At 42.0% G+C, this 19,064-nt stretch overlaps 1 protein-coding gene across 1 annotated transcript in view; it reads right to left on the bottom strand.

Annotated features, from left to right (window-relative positions):
- Positions 1 to 19,064, bottom strand: part of CFAP61 (cilia and flagella associated protein 61) — a gene marked incomplete at both ends in the record, with an annotated part of 89,583 nt that overhangs the window by 55,560 nt on the left and 14,959 nt on the right. Inside the window, 8 exons of the mRNA XM_084202281.1 lie at positions 4,977 to 5,111; positions 6,914 to 7,120; positions 8,252 to 8,329; positions 8,667 to 8,793; positions 12,482 to 12,621; positions 13,833 to 13,872; positions 16,929 to 17,107; positions 17,424 to 17,515. Of these exons, the coding sequence (XP_084058407.1) occupies positions 4,977 to 5,111; positions 6,914 to 7,120; positions 8,252 to 8,329; positions 8,667 to 8,793; positions 12,482 to 12,621; positions 13,833 to 13,872; positions 16,929 to 17,107; positions 17,424 to 17,515 (998 nt within the window). The remainder of the gene's footprint in view (positions 1 to 4,976; positions 5,112 to 6,913; positions 7,121 to 8,251; positions 8,330 to 8,666; positions 8,794 to 12,481; positions 12,622 to 13,832; positions 13,873 to 16,928; positions 17,108 to 17,423; positions 17,516 to 19,064) is intronic.

Genomic DNA, 19,064 nt, shown 5'->3' with positions numbered 1-19,064 from the left:
GCTTCCCCAGAAGAGAAAGGTAGTCAAGTTAAAAAACATTTCAGATTTTTTTTTCCTGTTTTTACCTGATAGCTAATTTCTCCTTTTCTTTTTACAAAGCATGGTAAATATATACTCTTTAAAAGTCCTGCAATTTTATAATAAACATAAAAAGCTCAGAGAACAGAGAATCATCCAGGATGGCTCCTACATTCACAAGTCATTTGAGTACATAGTTGTGAACATACACTGCAATGGAACTAGTTCAAGGATGAATCTAAAAGCAACGATGTATTTTCCTCTCATGTTCTTGTTTTAATTATTATTTTAAACTGCTTTCAGGCCATTTACTCACAGCCTTTACCATAACCATCATTGTGGAATCAGACAAATACAAAAATACCACCACACTTGCACTGGAAACTGTTGACTTTGCAGTGCTTGGCCTCCATTTTCTATTTGAACCTCACACTGAACTAACTAAATTTATACAACACTTCATGGGCTTCAGCAACTGTTCTGTCTTTTTATGAGCTGGAGCAGAAAAAAACAATTCTAAACTGTGCAGTAGAGCCTGACAGCTTGAATGCAGCCATGAAATAAAAACATAATAAACCCAATAGCATGAAAAATAATAAAAGGGCAAAAACAAGGAAATAATTCAACAGATGTGTGCCATTTTTGTTCTTCATTGTGGATCAGTTATTCTTGTTAATTATATCACCTATTCTTCCCTTACATTGATAATTACATGAAGCAGATGGAGAACAGAATGCTCCCAGATGGTGAGAAAGCAAACAAGTTTATAAATTGTTTATTTATGAAGAAATAATTAAGAATTATTTCATTACCTATAGCTTTCTACTCCACCAATAATGACATGCATCGTGAAGGCCAGCAGCACTTTATAAGATATTCAGGATTCTGTTGTAACCGACTGTTTTCCATGGAACATGACTGCAGTGACTGACAGATGTGCAAACCAGAATAATAATCTAATCTGTTTTAACACTGAGGGAATTAGGAGTTTGGATCTTTGGATCTCCTGCCAGTTGGCACTCCAGCACTGGTTGCTGATCCGGAATACAAAAATTAGAGATTTCCTTTTGCTCTGGCACAGCTGTACAAAGTGTTTGATCTAATGAGTGGGCAGGAGCTCTGTCAGGTCTGTGCCCTGAACCTCAGCACAGCAGACGTGTGGCCGATGCAATTCTGAGCCAGGATGTGGCACCTCTGCCACACTTGCTGCTCAGCAGGTATCCTAAAATCTGGACACCTCAGGATCAGATGCAAATCATCAACTGTGTCATTCCAGAGGGCTGCAGGACTTAATGGGAGGCAAGCTTAACATCTCCTGCTTTGTGCCTTCTCAGTCTAGTCTTACCCAATTTATCTGAATCTCTTCAGCAGAGCCACGAGGGACAGAGTTTGGTAGGAGATGGAGTTTGGTAGAAGCAGCACAGAGCTGTGGTTTAAGAGAATAAGTGAAAAAATGTGTGATGGCCTTAAAACCTACGGCAAAGCATTAATGAAAAGGATGGCAAATAGGAGAGGAGCAGGGAGAGCTCCTAAGCTCTCTGTATTTCTCTGGAGTCAGTCATTTTAGCAATAAGCCACAACACACACCAAAAGCCTGTCTCAAACCAGAAACAAGACTGAACCAGGGGAAATGCCACAAGGGCCTGGAGAGAACAGGGTGAGTGGAGAACTGCAGGTAAATGGCAACACAGGTGACAGTTGGCTGTGGAGTCATAGGGCAAGTTCCTGGAGTTTAGGAGTACCTTTCTCCTGCTGACATCTAGTGCTGCCAGAGAGCCCACGGGAGGAAGGATCTATGCTTCCTTTAAAACCACAAGAAACAGCTCACGCTCCCTGCATGAGACAGGAGAGCAGACCAGGAATCCATGGGAGAGCAACACATGGCACTTCCCCTTTGGTGGTTTTTCCAGACACCACAGAAGAATAGAGAAAGTTTACAGAGGGACAACAAGAACAAGTTGCCACACATTGTGGTCAGCTGATCCAGACCTGCAGGAAGAGCACCTCTCCAGCACAGATGAGATCCATGTGGACTCAGGAATTAGTCAGTGCTCAGGAATTAGTTGAAAGCAGAGCTCCTGTGGTTTAGATGGATGGTTTCTCTTCCGGCTTTGGAAGAAGGAAGTAGGAAAGAGCCTGTGCATGCCCTGGATCTGTATGAGTGAATTCCCTTCGTGCCCTAAGCAGGCTGGAACATCCTGGGGACACAGTGACTGACAGAGCTCCAGGGCTCCCACCCACACTTGCTGAGATACAGAGCTGCTGAGAGCCCACAGACATCCACACACAAACCAGAAGCTGTGCCCCCACACAGAACTGCTGAGCTGCTCAGCCCCAAGCTCTTACTGGGGAAAAAGACAGTCTGCAGCTAGAAAAGGGGAGTAAGAGCTCGAGAATGGCTGGAACAAGAGGAAGGCAGCTGAAAAAGCAACAGATGAGAGGCAGATGTTGATTTGTTGATTACTAGATATCAAGGGGCATCTTGTGGGTATCAAAGCAAGAATATCACCACAATTATCCCCATTACCAGCAACAGATACTCAAGCAACCAATTAGGGCAGGTAATCAATGAAAATTTTACATTTCTGAAATCAACTTGCATTTACAATCCTCATCCTGTAGTTCATGTGACAAATCCTGCCACTACTGCAGAGCACTCTAAAGCAGCAATTACAGTGACAACCCTCCCTCCAGCTCATGGGAACAAAGTGGGCACAGATTCACCTCTAGAGGAGCTGCTTTCAAATAAGAGAGAGCAAAGCCTCCTCGGTTTAAACCAGCTTGGTGAGCTGGGATACAGACATAGGATAAAGAACTGAGGAGTGGTCTCAAATGCTTGGAATCTCTGCTTGCTCAGTCTAAACACCTTGCAAGATCCTGCCCTGGTCTCTTTTGAAACCATCAAAACAAAGATGATAGGAGACATTTTCTCCTTACTCCTCTGAAGGTGCTGGCCTCAGACATCTTCCCAGTAATTCCCACTCCAGACTCTGCCTTTCACCTTTCTCCCTCTCTTCTCCACACTTTCCTCACAACATTGTTCTCCCATGTCCTTTTTCCCTCACTTCCCAGCCCATTAGCATCTTCTACAACCAAAATGTGTTTCACCTTGTCTCACTGTATTTCATAAGGTGACACTTCTCAGGCTTTCCATTCTGCAGAGCTAGCACATTTATCTCCTTGGTGAGACAGGTTGTTCTCTGCCTCACAGATTGTACCTTACTGTTTACAGTAGCTCTGAGAAGCCTTTTAATCTCTACAAAAAGGCAGAAAGGTAATACTGTGCCTACTGAAACTTGGTTATATTAATTTATTTGTAACTTCACTACAGTATTGGGCAATGTAGTGCAAGATCATTGATGGGCATCAATCTTCCTTTATGAGGCTTCTGAGCAGAGAGAGGGCAAGTGCCTTGTACCTGGCTGCAACCCAAGGTCTAAAAGCAGCACCACCTCTCCTTACTCATGAGTACACTCAGTTTCCCATGGCAGCCTGCTCCTTATGTTACACAGCTTCCCAACATAGGGTGGCCAAAGGTCGCTTCATTCACTCAGCAGAAGAGTCAATTTAGCTTTACATGGTTTCAAGTTCTTGGTATTTCAGAGAATCCAGCAGCAGCAGACTAGCTTTATCCTCAAGTTACGACCCAGCACTTAGCCCCAGATGTCCATTCTGATAAAGCACAGTCTGTCAAAAAATCTATAATTCATGCAGAGGCAGATGCACGGATACTTGGCTGGCCTTGAGTTGGGGTTTTTCCAGTACAGCTTCTTAGCAAAAACTTCACACATTCTATTAAATAGAAATCTGAATCTGAGATTTCAAACCATTATGCCACTACCTACAGAGAAACTCAGAAAACCTCAGGAAGAACATGAGCAGACAAATGAAAAATTTGCAAGTCTAACACAGGATGCCTGTGATTTTCCAGCTTCAACAAAAATGCTAAGATGAGCTCTTTTAGGAAGAGAGCAATCACTTTAAAGATTAGGAATAAGAAGCAGTTTAAAGAAAAGCATCAGAGTTCATTCTGCAGATAAGGGAAAGGCAGGGATGTGCATGTGAAGGGAAGGTTGTTGAACAAAGCTAAACCCAGACCAACAGCCTTAGCCATGTTCTGGATTTCGCTTTGCCAGTTGCTACCTAATTAAGAGTTTTAGGTGCCAAAACCTACTGACTGAGAAAAGGACAGCTCTAAAAATATTATATGGAAGCCCATCTCAGCCAACTGGAAGTTAGTAGACAGACATAAAGCTCCCTAATTATGTTTCTCCACAAAATTACGACTACCTACTGAGAGAATCCATTGCTAATTGTGTTTTTCCTAATATTTCAGCTTCACTAGTTACTCTTCTCAGGAATCGCCTTCATGTCAAATTTTAGTTACCTGAACATAAGAGAATGGGGTATAAGTTATTTTAAAAATGAAATTTTAAGAGACTTTTCATTTAGAACCTCCGGGCTGCACCAGTTCTTTGCAAGTAAAACCATTTGCTAGTGAAAACACCCTTAAAACACCAAGTGACTTAACAGCAAAGGAAAAGGTTATCTCGTGCATGGAAGAAACCTGACTTTGGGACTGAAAAATAAAATGTACCGAAGCAATCTCTACAGAAAGAGTCAACAGCACGACATTGTCTTTTTTCCGCCTGCAGAGCACGACACCTAAATAAAGCCAGCAGGAGCAAGGGCTCAGCAGCAGGCAGAGCATTTAGAAGACACTGGGAGGGCATGACAAAGCGCTGCCATGGTGGGCAGCAGAGCGGGAAGGGCTCTGCTCCAGCGGCTGCCGCGTGTGCCGGGCGTGGCAGCAGAGCGGGATGGGGATCGGGCAGCCAGCGCGGCTGCTGTAATTAAGGAGCAGCCCGTGAGCACTGGGAGGTTAATGCCAGCCCATCTGCCAGGCCCTGCACGAGCTGGCACCGTGCCTCCCGCCTGCTGCCACTGCTGTTACCCACCTGATCCTTGGAGACTTGCTCCGACGGAGCGCTCACGCCAAGCTCTTGCAGAGGATAGACAATCTGTCGTCTCGGCCGCACGGGAGCCATGTAATGAAGGGCAGATGTCAGGGAATGAGTGTAGGGATGCTGGAACTGAAAGACAGCAATCCATATTTCAGCAGAGAGAATGTCAGAGCAGTGCATCACAGATGTCTGCTGCATGGCTTCACAAACACACAATTCTTGGTTCTGTTGGCTAAATCTGAGACAAAAATCAGCAAATAAACAAACATATTCAGAGCAGAGAAATGAATTGCAGATAATTCCTGACACTAATGAAGATAATTATGAGAGTAATTACATTACTATCTCTGTGGGAATGACAGATAAACAAGTGGTTTGGTTTATGGGATTTTTCAGCACAAGTATTTTCCCCAGGAGGATATTTTTCTCCATAGTGATCATGAATCAGCTTGATTTGACCTCATTAAGCTGTGTTATCCGCTCACTGCTAACCTTTGCTCGCCTGGCAAGGAACGGAGATGAATTTATATAGAAATTCTATACCGACTGAAATGTCTGGTTCATCCAAGTGATAAATGTTAATAAACTGTCAGAAATTTGAAAGGAACAAAACCCCAACGCTCATCTGAACAGCCTCGATCATTAGAAATAGCTGTATCTGTCTATTACACCATGACTGCCTCTGGCATAACTGACAACATGAAAGGGAAGAAAATAGGAGAATTACAGGAAATACAGAATTAACATTAATGCAAACTAAATTACATTCAAGTGTCATTCCATCCACAAATACTAAAAACTTGAGGTTACTATGTTGAGAACTAAGTAAAATATCACACTTAGCACTTATTAGATAATAATATTAAATAAGCTTAAGTAACTTAGAGTAACTCTGTAGCCTGGTAGCCTGGAAACAGTCAAAACTGGAATCACTGGTAAGATTCAGCTTCTCTTCCATCCAGTGCCATTAAACTGCATTTTTGTGAGTGCCTCTTCAGAATCTGAGAGCCTAATGCTACACAGGAACATTGGTTCCTCACGGGAACACTTAGAGCTCCACAAAAGTGCATGGGAAAACACATCCTTCTGCAAATGTACCCAAGTCTAACCTGTCAAAGAGCTCCCACATGAAAGCCAGTGGTGGTTTCAAAAACACCCAAGTCACCAAGGACAGAATTCATCTCAGTCACCATCTAAACATCAGGTGCCCAGTCCAGCCAGCAGCCCGAGCTGGTGGTCAGTCTCCAGGGGAAAATTCCATCTGTCTCAAGACAGCCAGGTATGACTGAGGGATGAACTGCCCTTGGGAAACACTGTGTGTTTCCATCAGAGGTGCCAGGAGCCCAGGTGATTGCCTGGGACAGGCAGCAGCTTCAGACAGCTTGCAAATTTTACCTTGTGTTGCTTTTTCTGACATGAGACTGATGACAAAACACATATGTGAGTGCTTCTGAATTATGTTCTTCTTGGAAATGGATTTTCTCCATTGGAAGTTCAGTTCTTACAGTTCTCTCATGACACTTGCAGGAACACAAGTCCCTTCCTTCAAAAGCCAATGAGGTGCCCGGGTCCCACTGAGTTTTGGTGAAACACAGTCTGGAGTACCTGAAACCCTTTGGAAGGGTTTTTATAAGCCACCTTCAGAATGATCCCCTTGCATTTACTCAGGCTGCATTACCCTTGTGCTGGGCAGGGAGCCAAGGCCATTTCCACTCTCTGCTCCCCACCACATTTCCTGAAGACACTGATGGACACCATGGATCAGCCCTGCTATGCAAGAGCTGTGTCCATGGGTCCACACTATGTCAGGCAGGAAGAAAAGAAGGTACAAGAAAATCCCTGATTGCAGTCATTTGTGGAAGCAAAGAAAAAATAAAGTGAGAAAATATGGCAATATTTAATACAAGAAATACTAATCACACTCTCCTTACCTTGCCCTCCACATACTCTGGATAAATAGGGTAGTAAAGAGAAGATTTGTGACCCAAACGAAGAATCTCCTTTAGAAAGTATCTTGCATAGTGATGAAATACAGGATTCAAGACAAAGTGGTAAAGATGTCCATGTTCCTCTTGCTGATGGTGATTAAAATGAATGAAGTCCTCAATATTGTAATGTGATCGAATATACTCAACGTCCTGAAAAATAAGGAATTTCTGAGTCAGCCGCGATCAGCAGCTACCTTGACAGGATTTTAGCAAATACCAACCAATAAGTTACTTTCTATCAATCAGGTAACTACATATGAAAACTGAAATCAAGTGTCTTTGAGAGCTGTCCTCAATTGAAGGGCACTGACTGAACAGATTTTTCTTGAAAATCTTTTCATTGTATCAAAACCTCCCCTTGCAGCTTGCCCTTATTTACAAGGAATGCACACCCAACACTTAACCCACAATGCCCGATACAAGTTAACAGACATCCAAGGTAGGAGCTAAAAAAAGCCCAACTGTTTTTCTGCATTCAAGGCACAGAAGCCCAGGCTGTCCCTCTCACCAAACTCCATCTAAAAAAGGGAATTCCACAGGGCAGAGCTGTGTAAGAAATGCCCTCTAACAAGTCTTCCTTGCTGAAGTGATAAGCTGATATTTTTGCACATTTATTCACTTAATCTATCCTCTTAGCTCTTAATGAAATCAAGAGAATTACTCTCAGAAACAGGAGTGACTGTTCTATTGCAAAAACTAAGCATTAGAACTGCTGAACAACCTAAAATCCACCTTTTCAGTCCTAGCAGAATGCCACAAAAGTAAGACTTGGAGAATGTTTACTATTCAAAAATAATGGGCAATGTCTTTTTTTTCCTTCACCAGGGAATAGGCTTTTGTTTTCAAGTGCATGATTCACAATCACTTAGACTCTACTGTTGGATAAAAAACTCAAGAAAGCAAATCTAGAAGAAGAATTACTGCTCTTTGCAGGATTTGTAGCAAAGCTGCTTATTGACTTGGAAAGTAGAAGGGAAGGAGGTGATTAAACATCTATTTAGAGGCAGAACGGCTTTGTGCTGAAGTACCAAAAAAGTGCAGGAGGAAAACTTTCCTCTATAGCAGTAGCTTCTTGAAAGTAACAGGATTTTTTTTTTTCATCTGTGTGTCAGTCATTATCCATGAGCAGAGAAATAATACAGAGGGCATAAGCTAGACAGCTTCTACAAGCAGTATTTTTACAGACACTTTGTTAGGCACAAGTACAGTGCCAAGCACAAAACTCAGCCTTGCTGTGAGCACCAAGCACCACAGAGCTCATGGAACACAAACTGAATTTACCATTTCATCCCTAGTGACAGAAACACCAACGATTTGATCCAAAACTTCTGCTACAAAAGCCTGTACTGGCATCCCATCCTGCAAGATAAAGGCAACAGATGCACATTTCCAGTTTCAGTAGAATCTTTTTTTAATGTAACTGTGTATTTCACTACAGAATCCCAGTTAAAACACTCTCCTCCCAGTGCAGCTCCCAGGCACCATCCCAGTTTAACCATCCCAGCCTGCTTCCCAAGAGGGCCCTGTTTGAGCCAGGTGCGTGGCTGCACTCTGGACCACACAGACCTTTCCTCACTGACACTTCAGTTTGGGTACAGCTGCTGCAGGAGTGCTACAAGCTCAGCCACTGCTTCAGTCCTGGGTTAAGTCCTGATCTTAGGACAGAATTGAACACATGTCACCAACAAATACTCACTGGATCCTTGCGAGTCTCAGTGAATATCTTTGAGTCATTCCATATCTCTTCATTCAAGCTAAGAGTTTCAATGAGCATTTTGACACCCTGTAGGTCACTGGCTGCAGCTTTTCTTACATTAAATGACCTAAAAAAGGACAAAAAAAGAATTAAAGCTGACTCTATGACAAAATAAGGACAACTGCCAAGCTTAAAACAACCCACCCTTCACAAGTGCCAACAACACCATTCAGAAATTGTAACTGATTGCTAAATGACACTTGTTCCAAAGGCAGATATTAACTTATTGCATGGTAATACAAAAGATTAGAGCATCTACTTGAGACAACTCCAGAAACCTGCTTTATGTGCTATTGAACACTCAGCCCAAGTACCACCCCAGGTACCACCTGTCTTCAAGTGAGTAAAAGTCAGCAATAAAGGGAGGCAAAGAACCATTAAATGAATGTGGAATCTCTAGCTGAACATTGTGGCACATGGGGAAAAGAGCTAGATTAAAACAGGGAAAGGCAAGAAAAAATGAGAAAAGGACAGAAAAATAAAACTGAGCCAGCTGTCATGGTACAAAGCAAAGCAGGAACATAATTTCTCTGAGAACAAATTGTTAATTTTTGTGTTAGACTTTGGTGCCCCAAGCAGTAACACATGAGGATAAACTTAGATGATTGCAACACCTCTGCTAAGCATGGAATGCCAGTTGGTAATGACACAGTAGTGACTTGGTACCAGAAAGCCTATGCCACACATGGAACACCTTACCTACAGACAGCAGTAACCTGGCACTTAGCTCATTTACAGACTATTAGCAAACATCTTCCCACCTAACAGTCAGGAAGAAAATTCACTTCACACTGACAGTCTACAGCAGCTGAGGAGCTCTCCCAGTGTCTGTCAAAGGCAGAACCCCTTCCTAGATACGCACAGCTCATGTATCCCACACTTGTGGAGTGCTACTCAAGAACCTGAAATACAGCTTCAGTTCCAAGAAATAAGTTTTTTCACCTGCAGATAAAACATTGTGATTCATGTAGTATAATCTATTTATTCCTGTTCTTCTGGCTTTCAATTTAAAAGTGGATGTGCTATTCTTCAGCCTCAGTCACACTGAGAGGCATCTTGTGGAATACGAGCTTAATGAATAACACTGGTACCTTAAAAAACCAACATTCTGTATGGTGTGAGAAATTTCACAGCTGAATTCACTGACTATTTTTGAGTGCTCAAAAGCACACATTTGGTTACTAAATTATAAACTAATTCTGACCTTCTAAGCGAGCATCAGCTGAGCTTCCACAGCTTCTCACACATTTCCATTGTTGATTGCAAGACCCAACAGTGCTGAGAGCTGCAGCTCACTCTTGTGAAAAGTGCATATGATATGGCTCTACGCATATATTTACTACAGGTATTATGTTGTATTAATTAGTAGTGCTAGATTAACATTTACTAGTATGGTAAATGTAGTTTTGTAGTTAAAATGTAACTTTTGTAGTTAAAATAGAAACTATGGAGGTGGGATATTTTTTTAAAGAAAGGAATGAGGTACTCACACTGATATAGCAGCCCCAGGACACCTAAATCTTTCAGAGAAAAAGAATTTATTGCTCCATTACCAGAAGAAACGAACTTCTTCCTGCCTCACTCAGCCCTGAAGACGTCATCAAGATTAAGAAGAAGCTGACACTGACCAGACAGAATCCTTTGTTTGAATAAAATTTATGCATCAGGTATGAGATGTATGAATATGCAACAGGCTGTTGCTTTAAAATTTAATCCCTTGTTAATATGAGTCCTTTTTCGGGCTTATTTTGCACAGAAAGAGGTACCTGGATGTCTGTAACTCTTCGTATTTGTTGTCTCTTATTGTCCTAACCTCAAATGTCCAAGTTTTTATTACTCATAACTATATTACTATTTTTATAACCATTTTATTACTATTGAACTTTGAAAATTCTAAAAACAAGAGATTGGTGTTTCTCACATTCTGCAGCCCTACTCCCACCGCTGCCAAACCCGGCCCACCAGCTTTGCCCCACCCATGCCCCAGGGAAAGCAGCTGTGCCTACAGTGAACTGCATCTCGAGTATGACAAAAACAGAACATGTGAAAAGTTGAAACTGCCTTTTTTTTTTTTAAATAAGCAGATCCACCAGCTCCACTGAGATTATGCAACAGGAGGAAGGACTATCCAAGGTCTGTACGCATTTCTCTCCCAGCAATGAATTAACTCATTCTAAATGCTCAAGTCCTTTGACTGCTCAGAGACAAGGACACTATTATTATTATTATGCTTTTTAGTGAAAATTGAGGGAAAGTACCCATTAAGAACCTCAGCCTATGCCTTGTCATCTGTTATTTTTTTCTCCTTCAGTGTTAAGTAGCAGACTCACAGTTCCATTTGCTGCACTCTTGCTTTTTGTGTACTTAACACTTTTTCTTATTCCTTTTTACTACCTGTACTAATCAAGAGCTCATTTTGTGCCTGTGCCTCTTCTGACTTTGCCCTTTCACATCCTCATATTTCCCTCTTCTTACCCTGCTTTTCTTTTAGTCCATTTTCTGTGACTCCCTTTTCACTCACATGCTTTTGAAAGCCATAGGTGCAAGTACAATGTGTTGATCTTTCACTTTCATAGATTTTGGTTATTTCCAAGAAGGTATCTGCGGTTGCACCCTGTGGGTTTTGTTATGAAGAAACTTTCCAAAAGCTTACTCTGGTTTCTCCCAGAGCTTTTCTGATCCTGAACCTCAATGAGCAGCTATTTTCCCTTACTTTTCTGCAAAGCTGCAGGGGGATTTGGAAAATGCTACTGATGACCCTATTTTGTTTTCACGAAAGAACTGGTGTCATTTGGAATATGCACAATGTAATCAGGATGGTAACTTTTTTTTCAAAGAGCCTTGATAACAGCTTGAATTTTGCCCAAAACTGCAAGAGGACATATGACTCCCAGCCCTACTGGTGGATTACTGAGCAGCTGGGCCTGAGATTAGCAGGAATTACTCCAGCAGCTCTCTCTCCAGCCAGCTGGATTTTTACTAAGGACCCAGAAGGAGAAGTTTCATCCCAGGGCAAAAAGCTTCTGCCTCAGTCCAAGAGTAGCTGGCCAACTCCTGCATGAAATATTTGTGTACCACCAGAGGTGATTAGGTACACAAACCTAGAAGTATTTTGCTAAATCCACACAGCATTTAGGTACATTAGGACCAAAACCAAAAAAAGATCTCTAACTATACCACAATTTAAACTTAGTGTTTGGGCCAGAACAGGCTTGATATACAAGCAAAGCATTGGAAAACTAATTCCATGTAACAGAAATCACAGCAAGAAAGGTTTGGTGTCACAATTCACTGATATCTCAGCCTACAGAAGTTTTCAGAGGATCACAGAAACCGACGGCGTGAAATAAATGATTCAACACCAAAAGTAAAAGAGAAATTTTATAGAACAGATACTCAACAGTGTTCCTGCTGTGATCTGTATGTCCACGAAACACATGACTACAGTTCTCTTAAAAAGCTACAGTGTATTTCCAAGAATTAAACCTACACCAGGCTATCAGGTGTCAGTGTAACACAACCTGACCCACATCCCCAAGGCCAAACACAGCCCCACACTTCTCTGCTGACCTTGGCCCACAACCAGGGAACCTGAAGCCACTGGTCTATACCAATGTCCATCTTCCCTACCTTAGTACTGTATCCACAAGTCCCAAATGAATCCTCTCACTGTGCTTGGGTTTTACTGAGAGGACACTCCCCCCAAATACTGGCAGGTGCGTCCCACAGCAGGGCCGTCCCAAGGCATGACTCACGTGAGCAATCCTGCCCGGTGGAACACGTACAGCTCCCGACCCAGCCTGGACGTGCAGGAAGGGACAGCCCGAACAAAGCTCCGGATCAGCGGGAACTCTGGGACATGATGTGGCACCAGGATGACACACAAGTCTCTGTCCTGAAAGACATTGGCAGGCAATAAGTGTTCTCTAAGCTTTATCCAAAGCCCTCTGAGGGGACAGACAGCTCTGAATGCGGGGTTTATATTGCACACCACCAAGCACTGCTCTGCCTGGGCAGCACCAAGGAACTGACAGCTCAGGAAATGGCTTCACTTTAAGCAAACTGTGGGATGAACCTTCCTTACTGCATTCCATTGTGACATTTTATTTCAAAGACTGATGTTGTTGGACAGACAAATTATGCAAATTTGAAATGCTTTCTGGGTTGGCTCTCTCTAGAAACTTTCTTTGGTGGTAAGCAGTGTTTTTGAGTGTGCTGCTTCTTAGGGCCAAGACAGTGTCTCTGGTACCCAGGGCCTGTCTCTAAGGCACACTGCCATGCAGTAGTTTGTAACATGACTTTACAATGCTGGTGTGCATTAAGAAAGTCCCAGAAACTGGACTGTGTTGCCTCAGACAGAGTGATCACACAGGGCATGAGTGGGAAATAGCTGCTGCACTGTGAATCCACAGTGCCACAGTTCACTCTGTAGGTAAATGTTATGAATCTCCTTATTACCATTGTTTTATAGGCTTTAACCCCATCTCCTCTAATAAATTTTGCTGATTTTGTTTTTAATAAGTACAGTCTGGATCTGTACATGGTTTTAAAGGAGTTTGAAGCATTTCTTTTTCTAAATCTGCATCTTGGAGAAGTCCCTATAGAACATAAACTAGGGAGACTATAGGGAGACTATTTACAAGAGCACATAGTGGCAGGGAAATGCCTTCACACTGACAGAGAGAAGGTTTAGATTACATAGTACAGAAAAATTCTTCCCTGTGAGTGTGAGGAGGCCCTGGCACAGGTTGCCCAGAGAAGCTGTGGCTGCTCCATCACTGGAAGTGTCCAAGGCCAGGTTGGACAAGGCTTGGAGGAATCTGGTCTGATGGAATGTGTCCTGCCTACGGCAGGGTGTGTCTGGATGAGCTTTTAAGTTCCTTTCCAACCCAAACCATTCCAGGATTCTAGGATAAACAGAGGACTTAGGTACGCATTCTATGAAGTCCAGAAGCAGCCAAGGAGGGGAGTAGCTCAACCCAGGGTAACCAGGCCCAGCACACTCATGTGGGACAGACTCCCTGGAGCAGTTGACCCACATCCCCTAGCTGCCAGCTGCACTGCTGTCCCACCACACAAAATCATTCCAACTTTCGTTATACTCACTGGGAAAACACTGAAAGCATAATGCAAAAAATCCAGTGACCTGCAACAAGAGCAAATATTGGCAAATAAAGCACATATCAGAATGATTTGATAGACTGTGATATTGACATCCCAGTGATATTGCAAGTGCAGGAGCATTTATTCAGAGTTGATCAGACAATCCTGATAGATCATCAATAATCAACTGCTGATATTGCATGCTGCACAGCAATTTCTGACTTCTAGTGCTTAAAGCATCATTATTAACAAGAATAACCAGGATGTTTGACATAATACATGAGGCTCCTCACTAAAAGGGCAGTGGGAGGAACTAACAAAACATTTGCTCTCATATTGTTCACTCCAGCCTCTTCAGAAGCCATTCCTGGACTATCACAGCAGCATTAATATACAGCAAATATTACTCCAGGTTACAAGCAGTTGTTGCTATGTTCTACAGTACTTTCAGCCAGCACCAAGGGCTCTGCGATTTTCCACTCAGGAAAACCTGCCTGATGTGCTCTGACAGACTAACAGGAACATCAATACTTAGAATTGTTTTTAAACACTTCTTTTCACTTCTCACCCACTGACTTCAAGCTGTCCCAGTCTCTCCTCCATGGTAACAGCAAATTGTGACATTTCAGTTTAAAAAGACTAGAGAAATCTCACCAAAGCCCTGCTGCTTCTCCCATGTCTAAGGCTATCAAAGAGCTCAAAACCCAGTTATGCTGAAGTTTCATAAAACACTTTTCCACCACAAAAAATGTATATTTTGCAGAAATTCATACAGATATATGTTACCTTATAAATACTGATAAAGCCTCTCCTCCTTTCAGAACTGTAATTAAGCTCCCTTTAATTACCTCTTTAATAATATTACTTAAAAGAGAAATAATTGCTATGTGCAATATCTATGCCTGAATGTAAACTTAAATCTGCAAGTACAGATCAGGATTTGGGCATTATATATTCACCTCACCTATATAATACACAACTAAGACTAGTTAACAGAATAGCTAATCAGGGGAAAAGGAAAATGGCATTGCAACTATGCTGCATTCTAATTTTCTCTCTGGTATCCAGGACCTTGTTGGCAGCAAGGACCACAAGAATTGAGGTGGGAGTTTTTTCAGGGGGCTTAGAAAAGTATCAAATAGCAGGTAAGGCAGTAGTTCAGTTCCTTCCTATTTCACTCTCAATGCACTAACCAGCCACATAACAGCTCTGGGTTTAGGACTTGGAAACATTTAGCAGCTTTAGTAGGTAACAACTCCCAAGGAGCAAACTTCCCTCAGGGCTGAGATGAAATCACACCTACACTTCAAGTCAGCTTCTATTTCTGGGTCCATGCTGTGCAAGGCCAGCAGGAACTCCTTCAGGACAAGAGTCCAGGAGGCAGTCAGCATTACCTTGTGCCCTCCTATATATATATTTGCTTTGCTAATATTTCTTCTACAAGCAGGTGGATCAAGGAAAGGGAAGCTAGAGAAGCATACAAGCAAAAGGTTTGAAAACACCAAGATATGCAGAGCTGAGGAATCTGTAGGAAGTAACCTTAGGAAAAGTCTTCAGATAGGAATGCTATCTCTTCCAGATACCCGTCTTGGAATCCACACTGCTCCACAGATGTCTCCAGGTAAAAAAACCTGGGACTACAGCACTACATGATAAATGCAGTGAGAAATGTCTTGAACAGAAACAGTGAACAAAGCACAGAGCTCAGGAGGCAAAAAACAGACAGATCCTTAGGACAGGAAACTATGAGCAGAGAACTCAAGAAGCCTACAGTGTGATTATTTACTGACACATCCCTAGCAAAGCTCTGAACTGCTGTTTCAGTATAGTGGAATCACTACAGAGCAAGCCCCTTACCTCATTAATATTTTAATATAAAGCTCTTATTCTGCAATAAGTATCTTGCTTGAACTTTTACACTAGATTGTCCCTCAATTAACTGTTCTGGCACAGTCTCTCAGCAGTGCAATTGTTCTTATCACACATTAGTTGGTCAATGTTTTTAAGCACAACACAGATCTTCTATGCTGACTTCCTGCACTTCAATAACTAAACTCCTTAAACTTGAGCTCTGTTACCGGGTATATCACTTTGGAAATATGTACACAAAAGGCAATGTCTCTGCTTTTTGGTAACTTTGTATATTTGCATTTGCAGCAGATTCAGTGTTCGATCCCCTTGGGTAGGTGCCCTCCTTAATCAAGAAACTGCTCAATAAATAGAACCAGTTTTCAAGGAATTCTCATTTTTCTTCTCAGTGAAGTTTGCTCTTACACTTCTTTTAAGCTAGAGTTCAGAAGTTCCTACTCACCAATGACTGAGCAGACAGATGTTTTTTCAAACTGTACTACACATGTTCCAACTCATCTATCAAGCCCTTATCCTGATGCCTGCTGTCTGCAGATATGACATGGATTTGAAAGCATGGAAGACCCTGGGTGTGCTCAGCTGCTTCATCTATCCTGTATCTTCCTTTCTACCATCACATTGAAAAGGAAAAAAGTTCCTGGAGAAGTTTCTGCTGATGTGGTTGAATATATATTCAAGTGTGGAGAGAAATTTTAGAAAAAAAAATGTCTAAGCCCCATTTATAGCCCTAATCTAATCCACCAGGATCTAAGAGTGCAAGGCCAGCAGCAGCAATCACGTTAAGAGAAAATCCCTTTGTCTCCCCCAGCTGTAGAGGATTCTAGAAAACAGAATAATTTCTTTCAGGGACTGGAGACAGTATTTAGAATGGGAACATTTATTTGCCCCATACAATGAGATGAGAACTACTATAACATGTAGCTCCTCTTGCAGTTAGCCAGCTTCAGAATGAGTGGAATAGAAGGAAACAGCAACCTTTTTCCACAACCTCAACTCACATTTTTTCCAACAAAAATGAATTCTTCACATTTTACCCCCATAGACCTCTCAGAGCTAGGAAGCTACAAGTGGAGGTTGAAACATTATTACTGAAGGTAAAAGCAGACAAGAAACAGGTCAGAAAAATCCCATCTAACCACCACAGGTGCTGTCACGTTCTGATTTGTCCTGAAAACATAACCTTGAAAATGCTTATTAATGGGAAAGCAGCGACTCTTCCTCTATACTCACCTAGTTTCATACTCCTTATTAATACAAAACAGACGGATACCGAAAACATTTGAAGCTCCTCCGTTCACAGGATGTAAATCCCCCTCCTCATCAGTCTCCAGCAGAGGTGCTGCTGAGCCTGTGTTGATGACATTACCTACCAGCGGTTCAGTGGGAGAACCGGTAACAGCTCCATCTTTCTGCAACAATAACAGACAAGGGCTCACTTAGTTAAGCCCCATCCTTTCCTCTCTGTGACCTCTTTCTTCCCACCCTGATGGCTGCTCATGGGGAACTGGATGAGTAAACTCACCCTGACTAATAACTCTGATCCCCTCCCTCCAGACCCCAGCCAGAGCAGCTTCTGACCCATGCCCCACAGCAGAGGCACACGTGGGCCAGAGCAGAGGACAGGGAAGGAGGAAAACAGCAGTATGTGCTTGTCATCATCTCTGCCAGCCTTGCTCTGTATCAGCTCTGAGAGCCAAGCAGCACTGCTGGGTGTAGCAGCATTACCTGCACAGCTGCATCTGCACCAGGAACACGCTCCAAGTTTTGAGAAGAAACAGGCTCTGGCTTTTGACTTGTTTGGTTGCTTTCATCTTCATCTGAGTAAAGTAAAAGAGAAAGTGCACAAGGTTTAATAGTGTGAGCTTTACTCTCAGAATCACAGTAATAGCTGGAGTGGGCCAGGTTAACTCTATGAAAATACTTAATTTTAACAACAACAGTTAAAGCAGACCCTCCTACAATTACTTGGCTAGAGCTTCATTAGACTATTTGTTTTCAAAGGAAAAAAAAAAAAAAAGAAAAAAACTATCCAGGGAATTGGTTGTAAAATAAGACCTGAACAATCTCGGAAGCAATTCCTAACTTGTGTTTATCCTTGTGTAAAATCTTTACCCCATCTGAACTGAACTCCAGAAAACACTGAACTCCTGAAAAGCAGGAGCCAGTGTATTGACTGATATCTCAAATCCCATGTGTCACTAACTTGCTTTCTGGTGATCACAAGGACAAGCAAGGGCTCTTCATTCTCATATTAGTTCTCCTAAAATAATTGAAATTCAGGTTAAATCCAAGTCAAACCATAGCTCTTGCTGGTGCAGTAAGAGACAAGAAACAGGGATTATAATTCCTTTCTAAGTTTTACACAATAAACTCTTGAGGTGTAGGTGTTACTGCTGAAGAAAACACATGAATCAAGGACACCCTTGCATTTGGAAAATCCAGTAACAGTAAGGAAAAAAAGGTGTCTGAGCTCCAAGAAGAACACAAAATAAGCTTCAGAAAACAACAGAATTAATCCCTTCTCCCTCTGAACTTTGCCTTGGGACACCACATAAACTACATTCATAGACAGAAGCATTACTTCACACAGTAATGGGCACTTTAAAAATAAATACCTCAAAGGTTTAAAATAATTAGCCAGATGCAATTAGAAAAAAAAAAAATCTTGTCTCAAAATCTGTTTCCCTGTCAATAGAAGAGTGCAAATGCAACATGCAGGGAAAGGCGAAATGCAGGGGTTAGGAATCATGCATTCTCTGGGGGCATCACAGATGTGAGCCTTCACAAAAATGATCAAATGTCGTCTTGATTAACCAGCTCCATTTCTCATTACCAACAGCCTTGCAGGTGTCAGAAGTTAATTAATACAAGTCTCTTGTTGTCATGTAAATATTGATATGTTGTTTCTGACTTTATACTAAAATGCAAATCCTTAATGGCTCCACCATCCATTCCTGTCAGACATGGCTGCATTGCTGTTTACAGACATGCTGTACACGAGGGATGTGAAGAACTGCAATACTATCACTAAATCAAGTAAAGACCACAAACAAAGAAAATTAAAATAATCTGTGATTGCTGGGTTGTTAGCTGAGGTACAGTCATCAGGATCAAGAAGCCAGTTCACCATGAGGCCTGATGAAAAGCCCTTGAATCATTCCCACTGCATCATGTTTTCTAGCAACTAATTCATGACACCATATAGAGTAACAACCAAATTACTGTAATTATCCTGAAACCTAAGTGGCATATCAGTACAGACTGTTGTATACTCTTTCATTATTATTCAGCATTACATTTTGAAAGAAAAAAAAATATCAACCTGTGGTCTCTACCTAAAGCTGAAGAGCTTGAAAAAAATAACCT

The sequence above is a fragment of the Fringilla coelebs genome (genome assembly GCF_963513975.1).
Source record: "Fringilla coelebs genome assembly, chromosome: 3".
Classification (NCBI taxonomy): domain Eukaryota; kingdom Metazoa; phylum Chordata; class Aves; order Passeriformes; family Fringillidae; genus Fringilla; species Fringilla coelebs.
This window is presented reverse-complemented; position numbering and strand designations above follow the sequence as displayed.